The 15,175-nt window shown below is 35.8% G+C and overlaps 1 protein-coding gene across 6 annotated transcripts in view; it reads left to right on the top strand.

The window, feature by feature from the left end:
- Positions 1 to 15,175, top strand: part of NR2C1 (nuclear receptor subfamily 2 group C member 1) — a 52,956-nt gene that overhangs the window by 22,733 nt on the left and 15,048 nt on the right. For 5 of the 6 annotated variants that reach the window (XM_085321336.1, XM_085321332.1, XM_085321333.1 and 2 more), the window contains 6 exons: positions 4,251 to 4,481; positions 7,933 to 8,014; positions 9,174 to 9,353; positions 10,938 to 11,085; positions 11,166 to 11,256; positions 13,284 to 13,468. In XM_085321336.1, coding sequence (XP_085177462.1) covers positions 4,251 to 4,481; positions 7,933 to 8,014; positions 9,174 to 9,353; positions 10,938 to 11,085; positions 11,166 to 11,256; positions 13,284 to 13,468 — 917 coding nt within the window. The remainder of the gene's footprint in view (positions 1 to 4,250; positions 4,482 to 7,932; positions 8,015 to 9,173; positions 9,354 to 10,937; positions 11,086 to 11,165; positions 11,257 to 13,283; positions 13,469 to 15,175) is intronic. The other variant, XM_085321337.1, reaches the window with a different exon arrangement.

Below are 15,175 nucleotides of genomic sequence, written 5' to 3'. Positions count from 1 at the left end.
CATGTTGTTGCACAGAGAGACACACTAGGTGAGCTAGCTGCTAGCATAATGTTGGCTGCTTTTTCTTTTGCTGCTTCACTCTTCAGTATTTTTCACTGGTATTTCCTGTTTCAGTGCATTGCATTCAAGCTTTTTCCTACCTTCCAAGACTGTTCACAGCTGCCCCTGCCCCACACATGATCTTTTGTTTTATCACCTCTCTACCTGTACTCTTATTCATGATGCCAGTCTTACCTATTCAGCAGATCTTTATTCTTTCAGGTATCTCTATGACTTTTCTATGTTAGCCTTTACTTTGGGTATAGCTGTACCTTTAAATGACTAGTTTATGTTAATCAGTTGCTGTCTCTTTTTCTGTTTTCCCATCAAAACCTGTGTGTGCTATAATGCCCCTTGTAATTTGTAATGTAAGCCATTTAATGTAATCTCAGCATCAGGGTCTGAATGTGGGACAGTGTCTAAAACCGTGAGCCTTTATTTTTGAACAGCAAGACAGCTCTGTCCGTTCAGAGCCAGTTGCAGACTTCTAAACCCTTGTGTGTCAGCCACTGAGGGGGAGAAGAGAGGACTGCTTTTGGGTAGGGACTGCAGCTACTGCAGATCGGATGAACGTGGAAGAATTGTGTTTCTAAAGGTTGTTATTTTTCAGGGGCCTTTATATAGTTTTTCATCATCTCAGGTAGCTGGAAGATCCCGTGTTTCACAGCTACTTTGTCCTCTGTCGTTTTTCACTACACGTATTTGCTCCAAAATGGACAGTGAGCTCTTTGGGACAGGAACTGTCTCTTGCTATGTGTGGAACAACACTTAGTAGAATGGGATGCTTCCTGTAACAGGCTCTACAAACATGGCAACACTATAAATGCTAATAAATTAGGTAAGAGGTAGAATTTAGTAATGAAAATTTTGCAAAAAGAATTTGTAATCAAAAATAAACTGCTTCTAGGAGAAATATATATAGTTCAGTAAGATAGTCAAAAGGAATATGTTAAATTGGTTCATTTTAAGTGTATATTTCAATTAATTTTTTTTTTGCTTTATCTGGCATCTTGAAATACAAAATGCGTAGTAAAATGTTCTTCAAAATATGTTTTACTAGTCTCCCTTTTTAGAGAATGTTAACATTCTGCTTTTGAGGATAGAAGTTAATGGTCATTTGTTCCTAAATGGACATTTCTGTTCGAAACCAGCTCTGTTACAAACTAGTGTATTCTACATATGTTTACAGACTTTTTTTTCTAAAACATGAATTCTGGCTTATTTAGGTAATTAATTTATTGAAATGATGTTCAAATAGAGGTCAAGACTTGTTTAAAAAAAAGACTTAAAAAGCCGTAAAAGAAAACAAACTGKCCTACTACCATCAAGATGCTTAAATGAAAGATGTGGGGAAAATGTATTTTTAAGAAGGCAATCCTGAATTACTAAATTTTTGTTTTGTAACATGATCCCTATGGCAACATTAAGTTTCAGATTATTAGGAAACATAATGTATTGTCACCTTGTCACCAAACCCCAATGGATTCCCTTGAGAAGATGAGTGTTTTTTTTTTTTCCTCTGATTATTGAACATTTAGCTCTTGCAAGTTGTTATACTTAGATGAACAGCTACTCTCTTTGTGATTTCAGTGGAGTTTGTGCCGGTATATGACTGTTAGTGGCCAGGTGCAGACAGACTGCTCTTAATTGCTTAAACTGCTTTCTGTTGTGCCTGTGTCAGCTGCCAAATGTTTTAGAGCTAGCAGAAGGCGTTTGTGTAGATTAGATACCTTTGTATGGATAAAATAACAAAATAATACTTAAAGTAACACTGTTCGCTAGATTTCTATCTTATGCATCAAGATCTGCTTGGGCAGCCCCCTAGATTGCCAGGAAGCCACTTGAAGAATTGGGACATTCTTTATGAAATGAATTTTATGAATTAGCAATAATTTTTCTGCCTACCATCCTGTTGTATTTATCCACAAGTGAAATATGGAACTGGACTACTATAGGAAAGCATATTGGTTCAGAGATGGTATAAATGTTCAGCTGTGTTCAGAATTTAACATATATATTATCAAAAAATACCTTCATCTTTAGCTGAAATTTATATGTTGGTTATTTTCGACATAGATTTTTTTTGAGTTATGTATAATATAAAACTACCCAGATAAAGAATATGGTGTATTTTTTAAATGTTTTTTATGTATACAATTGCAGTTTCAAATTTTAGTAGTGAGGCTGACTTTAGGTAAATTTATCTTTTAAAGAACAGGTGTGGAAATTCAAGAAACAGCACAATATTCTGTGTTCTGCTTTTGTACCTGTATGCACCTATTTAAAAATGTTATGCAGCAGATTTCTCCTAATCCCAATAAAGTAGAGGTGTTTGTAAGGAAGGGGGAAGGGGAGCTACTTAGAAATAGTCAGAAATGACACAAGAAATGAAGTTTGTAAAATGAAGAAAAATGGAATGAGAGGAGAAAATTAAAAGGAGAATTAAAATGTTTMCCTTCTAAAGAGTGTAGAACCAACAGAGAGGAAATGGAAGGAGAAACAGTGGACTGCCACAGTCATTCACAGTGCTGGACATGTGGCTAGCTCAGAAAACAGAATGCAAAACCCCATGTTAATGAGGTTGGTAACTGATATGGGGGTTTTGTTCCATCTTCTCACCCTACTCTCCAAGTCTCAGAGTAGTTAACATCCCTTACATCTTTAGCCTCTGGAGTTTTATAATCTTACCTGTACTTCTAGGCTAAGTAAGGTTTTAATTCTGTTTTTTGCAGAGAAATATTTGGAAATGTGTTCCCTAAAAATACAAATAACAAAAGGCCACTAGAAAGAAATACATTCCTTTTGTATATTTTGACTCTTATAATTGCTGAATATTTGAAATTTGGTGGTATTGATTTATCTCTGCTGAAATTAGATACTCAATAATTAATACTTTTCTTGCTGCGTTTCTTTTTCAAATGTAAGCTAAGCAAAGTTTTGGAAACATACATTGAGCATTTGGAGAACATTGAACATTTGGAGAAACAAATTAAATACATTGAATTAAACAAATTGAAAACATTGAACATTTGGAGAAACTAATGTGCTAATTGTGAAGGTGCAGTAGCAACGCTGATAAAAATCAGACTTGTGTGAAATTATACCTCACTGAATTTCTTCGTGCCCCCATTTTCCACCTAGAAAATATATRTAATATTGCTGCCCTACTTAAGTGAAGTTAATGAAGACATTATAAATGATTTCATCAGTGATAAGGACCATGTGTGTGTTAAGGATGGGTGGATGTGTATTAATGTTTGGTTATTAAAACTTTTAAATTGGACTTGTTTTACTGATTTGTAATTCAAAAAMTAATTTGCAGAAAATAGTGTTTGTAGAATGGTTCTCCTTAGTCCTCAGAATCAGCCAGGCAGTTTTTGGTACAGACTTCTGTATGGAGAAAGACAGGAAGTGATTAAAAGKAAGATTCGTAATGCAAGAGAGGTGTAATCTTAACTATTGTCTTTGAGCATTATGAACTTCTGACAAAGTTAGCAGAAAACAGAGTTCAATGAAGGGCAGAGGGCAAAAGTTTAATAAAAATCGGCTATATTTGTACTTGAAAATAGAGATGAAATGAAAAAGATAATGTAGACCTGTTCTTAATTTCTTAATGTTTCATTTCATAATTAAGTTTTCCATTAATAGAAGAGAAAATGGCAGAGAGAGGTACCGTTTGAATTATTTTATTAAAAAAAAAATCTAAAGCCTAAGATCTGTATACAGGTGAAAGAAGATTATTGCTTTTCTTGTTGTTTAATATTTCTTTTTTTTTTTTTTCACTTGGAAGTAGATGTAGAGTTGTGATGTTAGAAAGTTCCTTGTTAAGCATCCAAATGTGGGAGGTGCCGAGCACCTCTTGCGGGACACCGTGAATCTGGGGGAAGTTCAGGTTTYTCAGAACTTTGCAGGTTCTAGGGCTGCGTTGCAGACAACTTGGCAGAGGTCTCGGCAGTGTTGTAGAAGCATGGGCCATGTAAAACTAACCTGAATTCGGGTTTTGACTTCAGACACCCTTGGCTGAAGTGTGTTTAAAATAAAGTGAAAATCCATGGTTTTGCCTGAGTTTGTGTGACTCTTGTGTGACAGAGGGGGAGACGATCCTGCTTCACAAACACCAAGGGCAAAAATCCCATTATCTTCAGTGCCCAGATTGGGTCCTAAGACTGAACTTAATTTACCRTAACAATTTGAGATAAATGTATTGTTAGATTGTCACAGATCAGCAGACGGGCCAGAAGATTCAGATTGTTACAGCACTTGATCAGAGCTCAGCAGGCAAGCAGTTCATCCTAACAAATCATGATGGCTCTACCCCAAGCAAGGTGATCCTTGCCAGACAAGATTCCACTCCAGGAAAAGTTTTCCTAGCAACTCCAGATGCCGCAGGTGTCAACCAACTGTTTTTTGCATCCCCTGATATATCTGCACAACATATCCAGGTAGATAATGCACTTTATTTCATAATATTGGTTCAAATGGGATAAGAGGAGATGTTTTATTTCCAAATATGTCTGTCTGAGTTCTCCTTTTTTGAGTTTTGTTTTTTCAACTGTATGCTTTTCCTTGCATTAGGACGTGGCACAAATACTTAGAAATTATGAAGAAAACAAATTGGTTTTTGTAAATTTGTTGCTTTTTAAATTTATACCCTGGCTCATTGAGGTTAGAAAGACCGTTGTTATTTTTGTCATTTCCAGCTCCTGCCATACTGACAGTCCTTCTTATTTCTGCTTCATTGAATCTCCATCTATTTTTGAATACCATTGAAAACTTGCTCTCTTCTCCTTTGTCTTTATCACTTAACATTTTTTTGTTTTTGTTTTCCTTTTCACATACTGTTGAAACTACTATTGAACTGTGTGAATTGTTTTCMAAAAGTAGGTTCTGAGAGAGACTGTACAGTAGGCAAGTACATTACACAGTGAGGGTGGGAAAGCAATATTAAAGATTCTGGGGTTATTGATGTGGGATTGTCAGGGTTGAAGCTGCCTAGACAGGCCCCMGGTGCTCTTTAGTCCCACACAAATTGTGTGTGCTGCTTCCTTAGCCCTCACCCTCTGACTTTTGAATTTTCTGGCCCACATCCTCCCCTAAAGAGCACACGGTGGCCCTGATTTGAAGAGTGTGAAAGCATGCACAGAAGGCTTGGGAGATGTGAGCTCCATTTGAATAAAGTAGGACACGACTGCACATCAGCTGAAGCGTAGCATTATTGCATACTGATTTATCCATGTACATTTAYGCTGCTGTTAAATAGATCAGTGTGGTAGGCCAGACACCATAAGGACTGTTAAACTAACAGTCCATTTAGTCCGTTATAAAACATGTGCATAGGGAAAGGTATTAAAAATGAGACAAGTGAATAGTAGTCTTTCTGAGCATATTCTTTCGCTTGCAGTAGTCAGTGGCTTCCAGAGAGCTCCTGATTTGAAGTTTATAGTGAGACTGTCACATTTGATAGCTAACTCTGGAGCTAACTCTCCATTAATTAGTTTAATAACTTTTTTTGTTATTTTAATAGACCATTTATGCTTTGGTCTGCACAATATCCTGTTGCCATAAATTCTGTGGTATAATTGTGTGTTATGCAAAGAGTACTTATCTTCTGAGAAAWATTTCATTAGGTGTCTCTTGCACTGTGAGAAAAAACAATAAAGGATTCTGCTGTTCTTGTAAAGCTCTGTTTTATCCTGTGTCAGGTAATCTTTTTCAAAACTGAACTCTCCTGATCGTTTTAGTTTGTGCTTGTCTGGGAGCTAGTCCACATTTCTGATTAACTACCCATATGTGCAAGCTTGAAGCATAATTCTGTATTGTGTATTACATATTTTTTGAAACTAATAAATMTTTGCAAGTGGATATACAAGATCTTTGCTCCAAAGAACTCTGATCTGAATTTCTGATTGCTGTTAATATGGAAGAGGTRGCAAAAGTCAATCTGATTGAGAGGAATTTCAGCATGCGTTGTAGTGTCATACATTTGTATCTTATGCAAACCTCAACAAAAGCATAAAGCAGTGGGATGTAGTTTCTAGTAATCCTTGTAGAAAATTATTTTCAAAGGCACCCTAAAAGATGAGAGATGAGAAGTGTATCACACTGATTTAAAAAAGTAAGATTTCGATGTAGGGAAAATCTGGTTGATCAGTTCAAAGCTCCAGTTCTAGTTGTACAATGTGGGCAAAATAGGATAGCATGAGATGCAATCAGAGTATTCTGTTACTAAGGTAGTTTGTTCTTTTGTCAATTCAGATATATTGGTAGGGATTTTTTTTTCCACTTAATGTTGGTGAAATAGAGTAATGTTTGTATTCAACTGCATGCCCCTTGGGCTTTTTCATATTTTTCTGTCCTGAATAATCTTCTCATCTTCAATTTTGCATTTTTTAATTCTGTAGCCTTCACTTGAAAATCCCTTCCATTTGCTATGCAGAAAACTTCTCTTTCATTGCATCCTATCTTTCATTCACTTACTTTGCAAGGCCCTTCCTCCCATTGTCTTTTTCACCTCCAGTGGCTCTTCATCATCTTTATCAGCAATTCTTATTCTACGTATTCAAGTCAGCTGTTGAGTTCTCTGAGTCTGAGAGTATCATCTCCTCATGGGCCACATTCTGTAGTCCTTACTTAAGTGAAACTTCCAGTTTCAGCACAGGTTTGATCTATGGAAGGACTTAGAATTATGTTTATTTTATATAGKGTCTTGAACATACATATCAGCAGTAATGCAAATTAGGAAGGAATGAAAGCTTAATTTTCTATTAACTCATCAAGTATATTTTTAAAAAGATGTTAATATTGAAAAAAAAAAGATGAATTTGTGAGATAGTCTTGTTAATAAAGGTTAACCAGAAATAGGTTTGTTAAACATTTCTRTATGTATAGTCTGTATGATTTTTAAAATGTTCCAAAAAAGATAATTTTAAATTTTCTCTACAGAGGATATGTGTATATTCAGTCAGAGATACCTTTCTTTTTATCAGAGATCCTACTTTGAATACGCAAAACAGGAATGAAAGAGTCGGCCTTCCCATTAAGACACAGTAGACATTAGAAACTCTTAAAACTATATATTTATATCACTTCTTACTCRAAAATTTGCTGTCTTCTGTTGTACATTATTGTCGGGATGACATTTGACTTACGTGATTGTGTGTGTGCTCCTTTTTTAAATTTAGTTTTAGCTGTGCTTTATTTATGTCTTGGCCTGGTAGAATTTTATAGGTCAAAGAGAAGGCTATTGCGCCTACCCTGAGGTGCTGTGGATCAAAGGTGATGTGCTAACAAAGCTTACAGGTACAAGAGATTAATTAATAAGGAAAGACAAGAATACTGTAATAACATCAAGCAGTTACTGGGCACCTAAATATGCAAACTATGTACTGCTGATAGTTAATGATAATGTTTTCRGAATATATTTTCTATTGGTCCACTATTTGTATGTTATGATGAGTTAACAAATCTGAATGTAGAAATAATGTCTTCCACAAAGGATTCTTTTGTTTTATTTAGTGCTTAAGTCTCTTTTTTTACTATGACCAGGTCTTTAGGATATATGATTTTTCTCTAAACACAAAACTGAACAAAAGGTAAGAATATGCATATACTAAATGTATTTCAAAATATCAGTCTGTTCTGCAGAAGTAGCATTTAGATAGAAGAAATCTTGAAAAGTATTACACGTAAAACTTTGATTCCATCCTGAATAGGAACACAGTGGCACATAGCTCCTTTGTTTCTATGAAGACTGTAAAATGTAGTTGAGAAAACCTCATACTTTGTAGATCTGCACCCTTATCTTAGAAGCAAACCATAAGCATGAAATTTATTTTAATCTTTCTTGATGTCAAGACAAAGAAAAATGAAATCATTCTGTACTTTTTTTTTCAGATCCTAACAGACAACTCTTCCACAGAACAGGCCCTAAATAAAGTGTTTGATCTGTGTGTTGTATGTGGAGATAAGGCATCAGGTATTCACTTTTCTTTTTTCTTTTTATTTTTTTTTTAGTGGTGCAACAACATAAAAGCAGTTTAAGGGTCTTTAATTTATATAACAGTTTGTATGCATATATGTGATACAGGAATCTGGGAAACCTGTTACAATCTCTTGAAAATTATAGCAGATGTGATTGAGGTATCTTATAAGGAAGTTTGTGAGGAAAGAATCTATAAATACGTTTTTCCTTAAATTGGTTCATATTTCAGATTTATTTCTGCAGTATGCCCTACTTACTTCAAAGACAAGCCTTGATGCCTCTTCAGTATGTATTCTGAATGTTTATCAGTGATTTTTATTTTTAGACTTTTAAGTTCAGAGGAACTGTTGGAATTGTCAAGTATGTCTTAAAACTGGTGCTTTTAAGTAATACTTGTGTATTTTGCAGTATAGCAGGATCAGAATAATTTACTAATGAAAAGTAGTGTTTAAACTTAACTTTTTTTCTGTGGTACTTTTTGTATGGTTGTATTATATACCAGAAAATTCACAGAAGAACTGATTTTTGAAAAATAAATAATTTAGCTGTTTGGTTTACTTGTCTCAATGAGAAGTTTTACTAAAAGAGTTAAGGATGCACCATTATCCCATTAGGAAAATGAAAGGCAAAAGTAGAGCTTTGAAGTGATCACCTACTGCTATCAAATGCTAGGTATGCAGTTCCATGTTTGCATTGTATTCAGTGGGTATATTTCTACAGCTAAATTTGTAATGAGCAATAATCAGACTTGACTGTAGGGATATTCTGAAAAAAATTYTAAAAATTGCTAAAGATGTATACATTAAGAGTTTCTCCTATGTTCTTAAGTACCTGTTTCCTGAGCTTTTTTAACATTACTGTCAACAAATCCAGCAAGAAATTAATAAGCAGCTTGGTTATTTACCTTTTTGTAAAATTTATCCTGTGTAAGTATTTTAAACTAGAAACATGACTTGCTTATTCTTTTATGTAGTTTTATAGCCAYGAGATATATTTTAAAATTTGTGACTGGTTGAAAAATAAGATTGTTCCTTTTCTGGGTAAAATCATAAATGCATTATTTTGAATAAATATAAACTGAAAACAAGGAAAGGAAAGAAAAGATAGTAGTAGTGTAAAACTAATACCTTGATTTATGTTGTTCTATAACAAGGGCGTCACTATGGAGCAGTAACTTGTGAGGGATGCAAAGGATTCTTTAAAAGGAGTATACGGAAGAATTTAGTTTACTCATGTCGAGGAACAAAAGACTGTGTCATTAACAAACACCACCGGAATCGATGTCAGTACTGTAGGCTGCAGAGATGCATCGCGTTTGGAATGAAACAAGACTGTAAGTCTGAATAAGAAGTGTAAATCTGGTACAAGGAAATCATTTTTGCTAGCAGCTATGTTAAAGTATGTGCTACAAAAGATATGCTTTATGTTAAAAGAATTTGTTATATTGTTATATGTATATATATATATATATATACACAGTTATATTGGTTATAACCTTTTAAATCAAAAGTCTGGAATGCTTTCAGTCATACATACAATGCAAACTTAATAAGCACATTGCACAGGGTAAAAGAGATAAATAGAAACTGTTGTTCCTAGGCAGCAAGTGTCAAGCATGACTCCATTTTCTGTTTTTATATATGCAGTTCAAATTTTCTGTGTGTAAATCAAGCTACTGAAAATTTTGAATCCGTCGATCTTCTCGTCATTTTTTTTCTACAGCTGAGGTTGCTGACAGTTCCTGTTTGCTCTTGGCAAAGCTGAGCAGAGACAGTTACTCACAAGGCAGACATCCACAGTGATCTAGAGTGGAATCCTTACAGATTGCTAGAGACTTAAAGTTCCTTTTTAAAATTCCATATATTGGATGTAGTGTTATTTTAATACCACAGTAGTATCAACTCCTACATACTATAGATTAGTATATATATACACACCATTCTGTATATACTAAATATGCAGAAAGCCAAACAATACAAGAATTCTTCAGAATTCTGATACTGCCATGTAGTTGCTGCATTCCCACTTAATTTTCAGCTCTTCTCTGTGCTCTCCTGCTCTGTTTTGCTGCCCCCTTTTAACCTCTGTAGACATGCTCCTCCTTACAGTCCTTACAGAGGAAACAAGTAATGGTTTTCCAGCGCAGAGGAAACAAATGCATTTAAAGGAGGAAAAGCTGAGGGGGTGAAAGTGGTTCTCTCCTTCTCCTCTTAGTTCCCCTGGCAATGCTTTGCCGCTCCACAGAAGACCATTCAAGTAGAGTAAAATTGCTGGAGGTGGGAGGGGGGCAAATGGGGGAGGAAGATCTCTGGGCCATGCTGGAAGAGTGAGTGGAGGAAAGCATTGTTTGAGGTAAGAAATCTTGTACCTCAGAGGAGTGGGGAGAGGAAAGCAATCTCAGCACTGTCTTGTRATGTAGCTTCCTCAGTGGGGTGATTGTTCCCTTGAAGGAATCTTGACTCTTTCTCAGCAATCTCATGAAGTGCATAAAGTTATAAACTAGACCCAAAATGTATGGGAGAGGGTACTGAGAGTCCTTTATAAATGAACTGTGTGAGCTAGTGAAATTGAGAGAGGGAAGCAGTAAGCCATCTGTTAAGGATCCAAATTTGAAATCAGGTATAAAGGAGTTTCTCACTTMATTGTAACTTGAAAAATTATTAAGTTTATGTGTTTGGCCTCAGACTTTGACTATTGTGTCATTCCATAAAGAACAAATCAAGCTGGGGGGGGGGACACAAATTGGTTTTTTTGCTCAAATTGTTAGCTTATTGGGTAGTTTGGGGTTATTTTTTAAGTTTCAGCTTCTCTGGAAATTCTCAGAATCATTAAAATTGCAGAATAAATAAAGAGAAAAAACAAGTATTATTTCTTAGACTAATTTGTAGTGTGACTTAATTGCATACTGTTCTGTTAGCTGTCCAATGTGAGAGGAAACCTATTGAAGTGTCAAGAGAAAAATCTTCAAACTGTGCAGCTTCTACAGAAAAGATCTACATTCGGAAAGATCTTCGCAGTCCATTAGCTGCTACTCCAACTTTTGTAACGGACAATGAAACAGCAAGGTGTGTGAATTCTAATCAGAAGGAGGTACCTCTGTTTTCTGAAATCCCCAGAAAATTAAACTATGTGCTGTTTGTGTCAGATCAACAGGTCTGCTGGAATCAGGAATGTTTGTTAATATTCATCAATCTGGAATAAAAAGTGAGCCTACTGTGCTGATGACTCCAGATAAGGTATATGATGACATGACTAATATATTAGAGTTGACTGYTATAATTGTGCATACAGGGAAGGAAGGTTGTTTTGTTTTGTTGTATTTCTGTTTTGATAAAATTAATTTTTTAAACACTGACATTYCTTGACAAGATTACCCAGTATTGCAGATGCCTTCTCTTCAGAAGACTGCTTTTAGCCCTGTGTAGTAAAAATGCTAAAAAATCCATGAAAAGGAGTCTTCTCCAAAGGTGCCTTCTTTCCCTTTTTTAGAGAGAGCTTTAAAGGCCACCTTATTTTTGTTTTTATTTGGCAGTCTTGACACTTGAACCTTTTTTTGTTTGGGGRATTTTTTTTGTATCAAAACAGTGAGGTTGCAATGACCCACATGTAGAAAAGAGTGATGGATGTGTTTTGTAGAATTAAAATCTTGAGTTTATTAGAATGTGAAGACCTATTCACAGTTTGTTGAAAAGAGGGTTAAAAYACAGGTTTTGAGTGGAAAAATGAATGGAAAAAATGTCTTTTGCCTTTCAATTTCACTGCAGAGACTGCAGAATAAATCAAATAATTAGTGGGGGGATATAGCTAGGTTTGTATAGGGACAGCTTTTCAGTCAAGGAGAAGGGAATAATTTCTGTGCAAGTATGCAGATAYGAATAAAATTTCAGGTTTAAGAAGCTTTTTCTTAAGGATTTAAAAACCTGATCTTCAGTTGCTTGTAATACTTGTTTGKTTGGTTGGTTTTTTTTAAAGCCATGACATAAAAGCACAGTTCCTTTTCATTTAAAAATCACTGCCTGGCTTTCACATTATACTCTGAGAGCAGGAAGCCTCTTTTTCACTGCATTGATGGGCATAGGCTATCCAAATTCCAACTTGGACTTGAATTGCTTCATTCAGACTCTTACTCAAAAGACATTCATGAGTGGCTGTTCATCTAGGCTTACCTGTATTGCTCTAACTGTAAAAATATAACTAAGATTGTGTGACCTAAGATTCCTTACCCTTTGCAGATAGGGCATTATCACAGTGCATTTCATAAATGTCATTAGCTTTTTTTTCCCCCTGAATCGCTAATCTTTTGCAGAGCTTATATGAGCTTTCTCGGCATCATTTTTATTTATAATGTATTTCTGAGCAGGTTTTCCTTTTTCTTCCATTTTGCTACACTTGGTAGTCCACTAAAACCATGTGATAACTTTCTTACATGGAAGCGTGCACACACACACATGTGCACACACACAGACACAGCTTGTGTGCACACAAGCTTTTGTATTTTTGCAGTTGATATTAATCTATCCTGTGCTGTTTTCCTGTATTTTGCCCTGCTTGTTCTGTCTGCAAGGGGCACCATCAAAACTTGTCTCTTCTGTTTAATTTTTCCAATTCTATCTGTGAAGTATGAAGCTAAATGACACATAGCATGTTGATATTAGCAGCAGCATGTACTTGTGCACCATCTTTATTAAAGTAATTGAGAGAGTGAGGAGAACATGACTTGCTGCCTATCTGAGTTACTGGTCATTAATGAATCACTCTTCCCTTGCAATTAAGTAAAGGCATAAGAATCAAAAAAGCTACAGTAGAATTCTTTTCCTGCCCTGCTTGCCTAAAGGTGACTTTTTATCCATTCATTATTTTCAAACATTCTTGCACTCCTTTACTACAGTCTGTTTTATGCCCTGCACAATGGACAGAATGGAAAGAAGAAGCAAAATATATAGCCTAGGGTAGTCTTATAGTCCAGTTGAGTACTTAACTAAGGAGTGGAGATGCTGAAATGTCTCTACAGTTGCTTGTTTTCTGTAGCATTCTTTCTGAAAGGTATGGTATCCATTACTTCTAAAGGTAAATATATGTGTCTTTCRCATTTAGAAACAGTACAGTATCTAATTGCTGCAGTATGATTACCCATTTATTGGAAACAACAATTTTCTTAGAGGTCTATTCACAAGCTCAGTTCTTCACTACTTAGTGTGAAAGTTAGATTCTTCTAATGCAAGTTAACTGTTGCCAGTATGTAAACACTGTACCTTTCTCTCAGGTTGAAGCATGTCAAGGAGATTTAAGCACACTGGCAAATGTGGTGACATCATTAGCAAATCTAAGTAAATCCAAAGACATGTCTCAAAGCAGTACTGAGCTGTCTATGATTGAGAGTTTAAGTAACGGAGATGCATCATTATCTGAACTCCAGCAAGAAGAGCAAGTTAGTAGTGACGTTACAAGGTAAGGCATGTTACCCTTGAAAATACTCCTCTTTTTGAGAATTTCTCTGTCAGTTAAGATCATTAATTAAATCATCAAATCATTTATCTACATCAAAATAGTAGCAACAGCAGACTGAGCTTGTGTTGCAGATTAATTAGCCTGTTTAGCCTGGAGAAGAGAAGACAGGGAGAGGATGTTACCAATGTCTATAAACACCTTAAGGGAGGGTGTCAAGGGGACGGGGACAAACTGTTTTCAGTGCTGCCAAGTGACAGGACAAGAGGCAGCGGGCACAAACTGAAACATAGGAAGCTCCACCTGAATATAAGGAAGAACTTCTTCCCTGTGAGAGTGACAGAGCGCTGGAGCAGGTTGCCCAGAGAGGTTGTGGAGTCTCCTTCTCTGGAGACATTCAAGGCCTGCCTGGATGCAACCCTGTCTACCATGCTGTAGGTCACCCTGCTTGATTGGGGGGTTGGACTAGATGATCTCCAGAGGTCCCTTCCAACCTCAATCATTCTGTGATTCTGTGAAAATCCTTCACAGTAAAATCATGAAGAAGTTAAGTTTGAGAATAAATACTTCTAGTTGTTAATTGGATTTAATTTTAATGTAAATCTTACCTTTTGATTGTCCTTATTAATGGGTCTTATTAGATCTTGTGCAGCCCTGTTAGTACTTTGTATCGTCCTGGAAAATGTTTCTTAGAGGTGTCGTCTGTATAATTAGTTTAATACTGTAAGTGTTAGTCCCCTTAAAAGTTTGCAAACTATTTTCTTTCTGTACAGAAGAACTCAAATTAATGCCCACTGTCAATACAAGTGCATTCACTGTATATCTTATGAATTTGTTTCTTAGACTGATTTTAACTGAGCCATTTTGGTGAGTGTGTATGTAAGATACTGTGCATACTGCTTATTCAGTTATCCTTCCAATTACAGCCACATTCTTCCTTGGCTGTCGTCTTGTGCAGGATCCTGACAGCTGTTCCAACAATATTAATTTGTGCATAACATCCGTATTATGCATTCTTAGTTGAAAACATGCCTGTGCAGTCAAGGGAAAAATACTGGTATTATAGTGGAGTAGCTTGTTCTGACTGAGGCACATGGTTTCCCACTGTAGGCTCTAGTACTCTGTATGGCAAGTAGAATACATTTGTTCTGCTCCTTTTTGTTTATATGCTGCTTAGAAAGTCAGTGCAAGTTACTGATTGGACCTTTGCTGTGTTCTCCTAGGTAAAGAACGTGCTGTGTAAGGAATATCGTAGTATATGCTGATAAACTTTAATGTTACGGGTGTTCAGGAAGACGCAAATACTAGGTTGCACAGTAATCTTTCATGTCTTTATCTCCAGGCACTTCCAGGCACTTGCTTTTGCCAGCTTCCGTTTTCCTGTTCAGTTTTAAAAATTTGTCTGTGAAAAGCTATAAAGTTCTCTCAGCSAGAGAGCTCAAAAGAGCTCTGACACAGCATAATACCTACACATTTCTAATAGGTTAACTAATACATTTCCAATAGGGAGTTTCAAGTCAAATGCTCCTGTGGAAGCAAAATTGTTACCCAAAGAGAAGCTAAAATTTTGGTCCAAATCATTGATTTCCTTGCCTGGATTRCCTCAGTTTCATCTAACATACACAGGTGTTTGCTGAAGAAAATGAGGGGATTCAAGAAGCAGATTTTATCATTGTTTTTCATGTATTTTATTATATTCCATTGCTTGCA

This window comes from Rhea americana, unplaced genomic scaffold, assembly GCF_003343005.1.
Source record: "Rhea americana isolate MKP2758 unplaced genomic scaffold, rheAme1 scaffold_69, whole genome shotgun sequence".
In the NCBI taxonomy this organism is placed as follows: Eukaryota; Metazoa; Chordata; class Aves; order Rheiformes; family Rheidae; genus Rhea; species Rhea americana.
The sequence above is the reverse complement of the archived record's forward strand: the minus strand, read 5'-3'. Positions and strand labels throughout refer to the sequence as shown.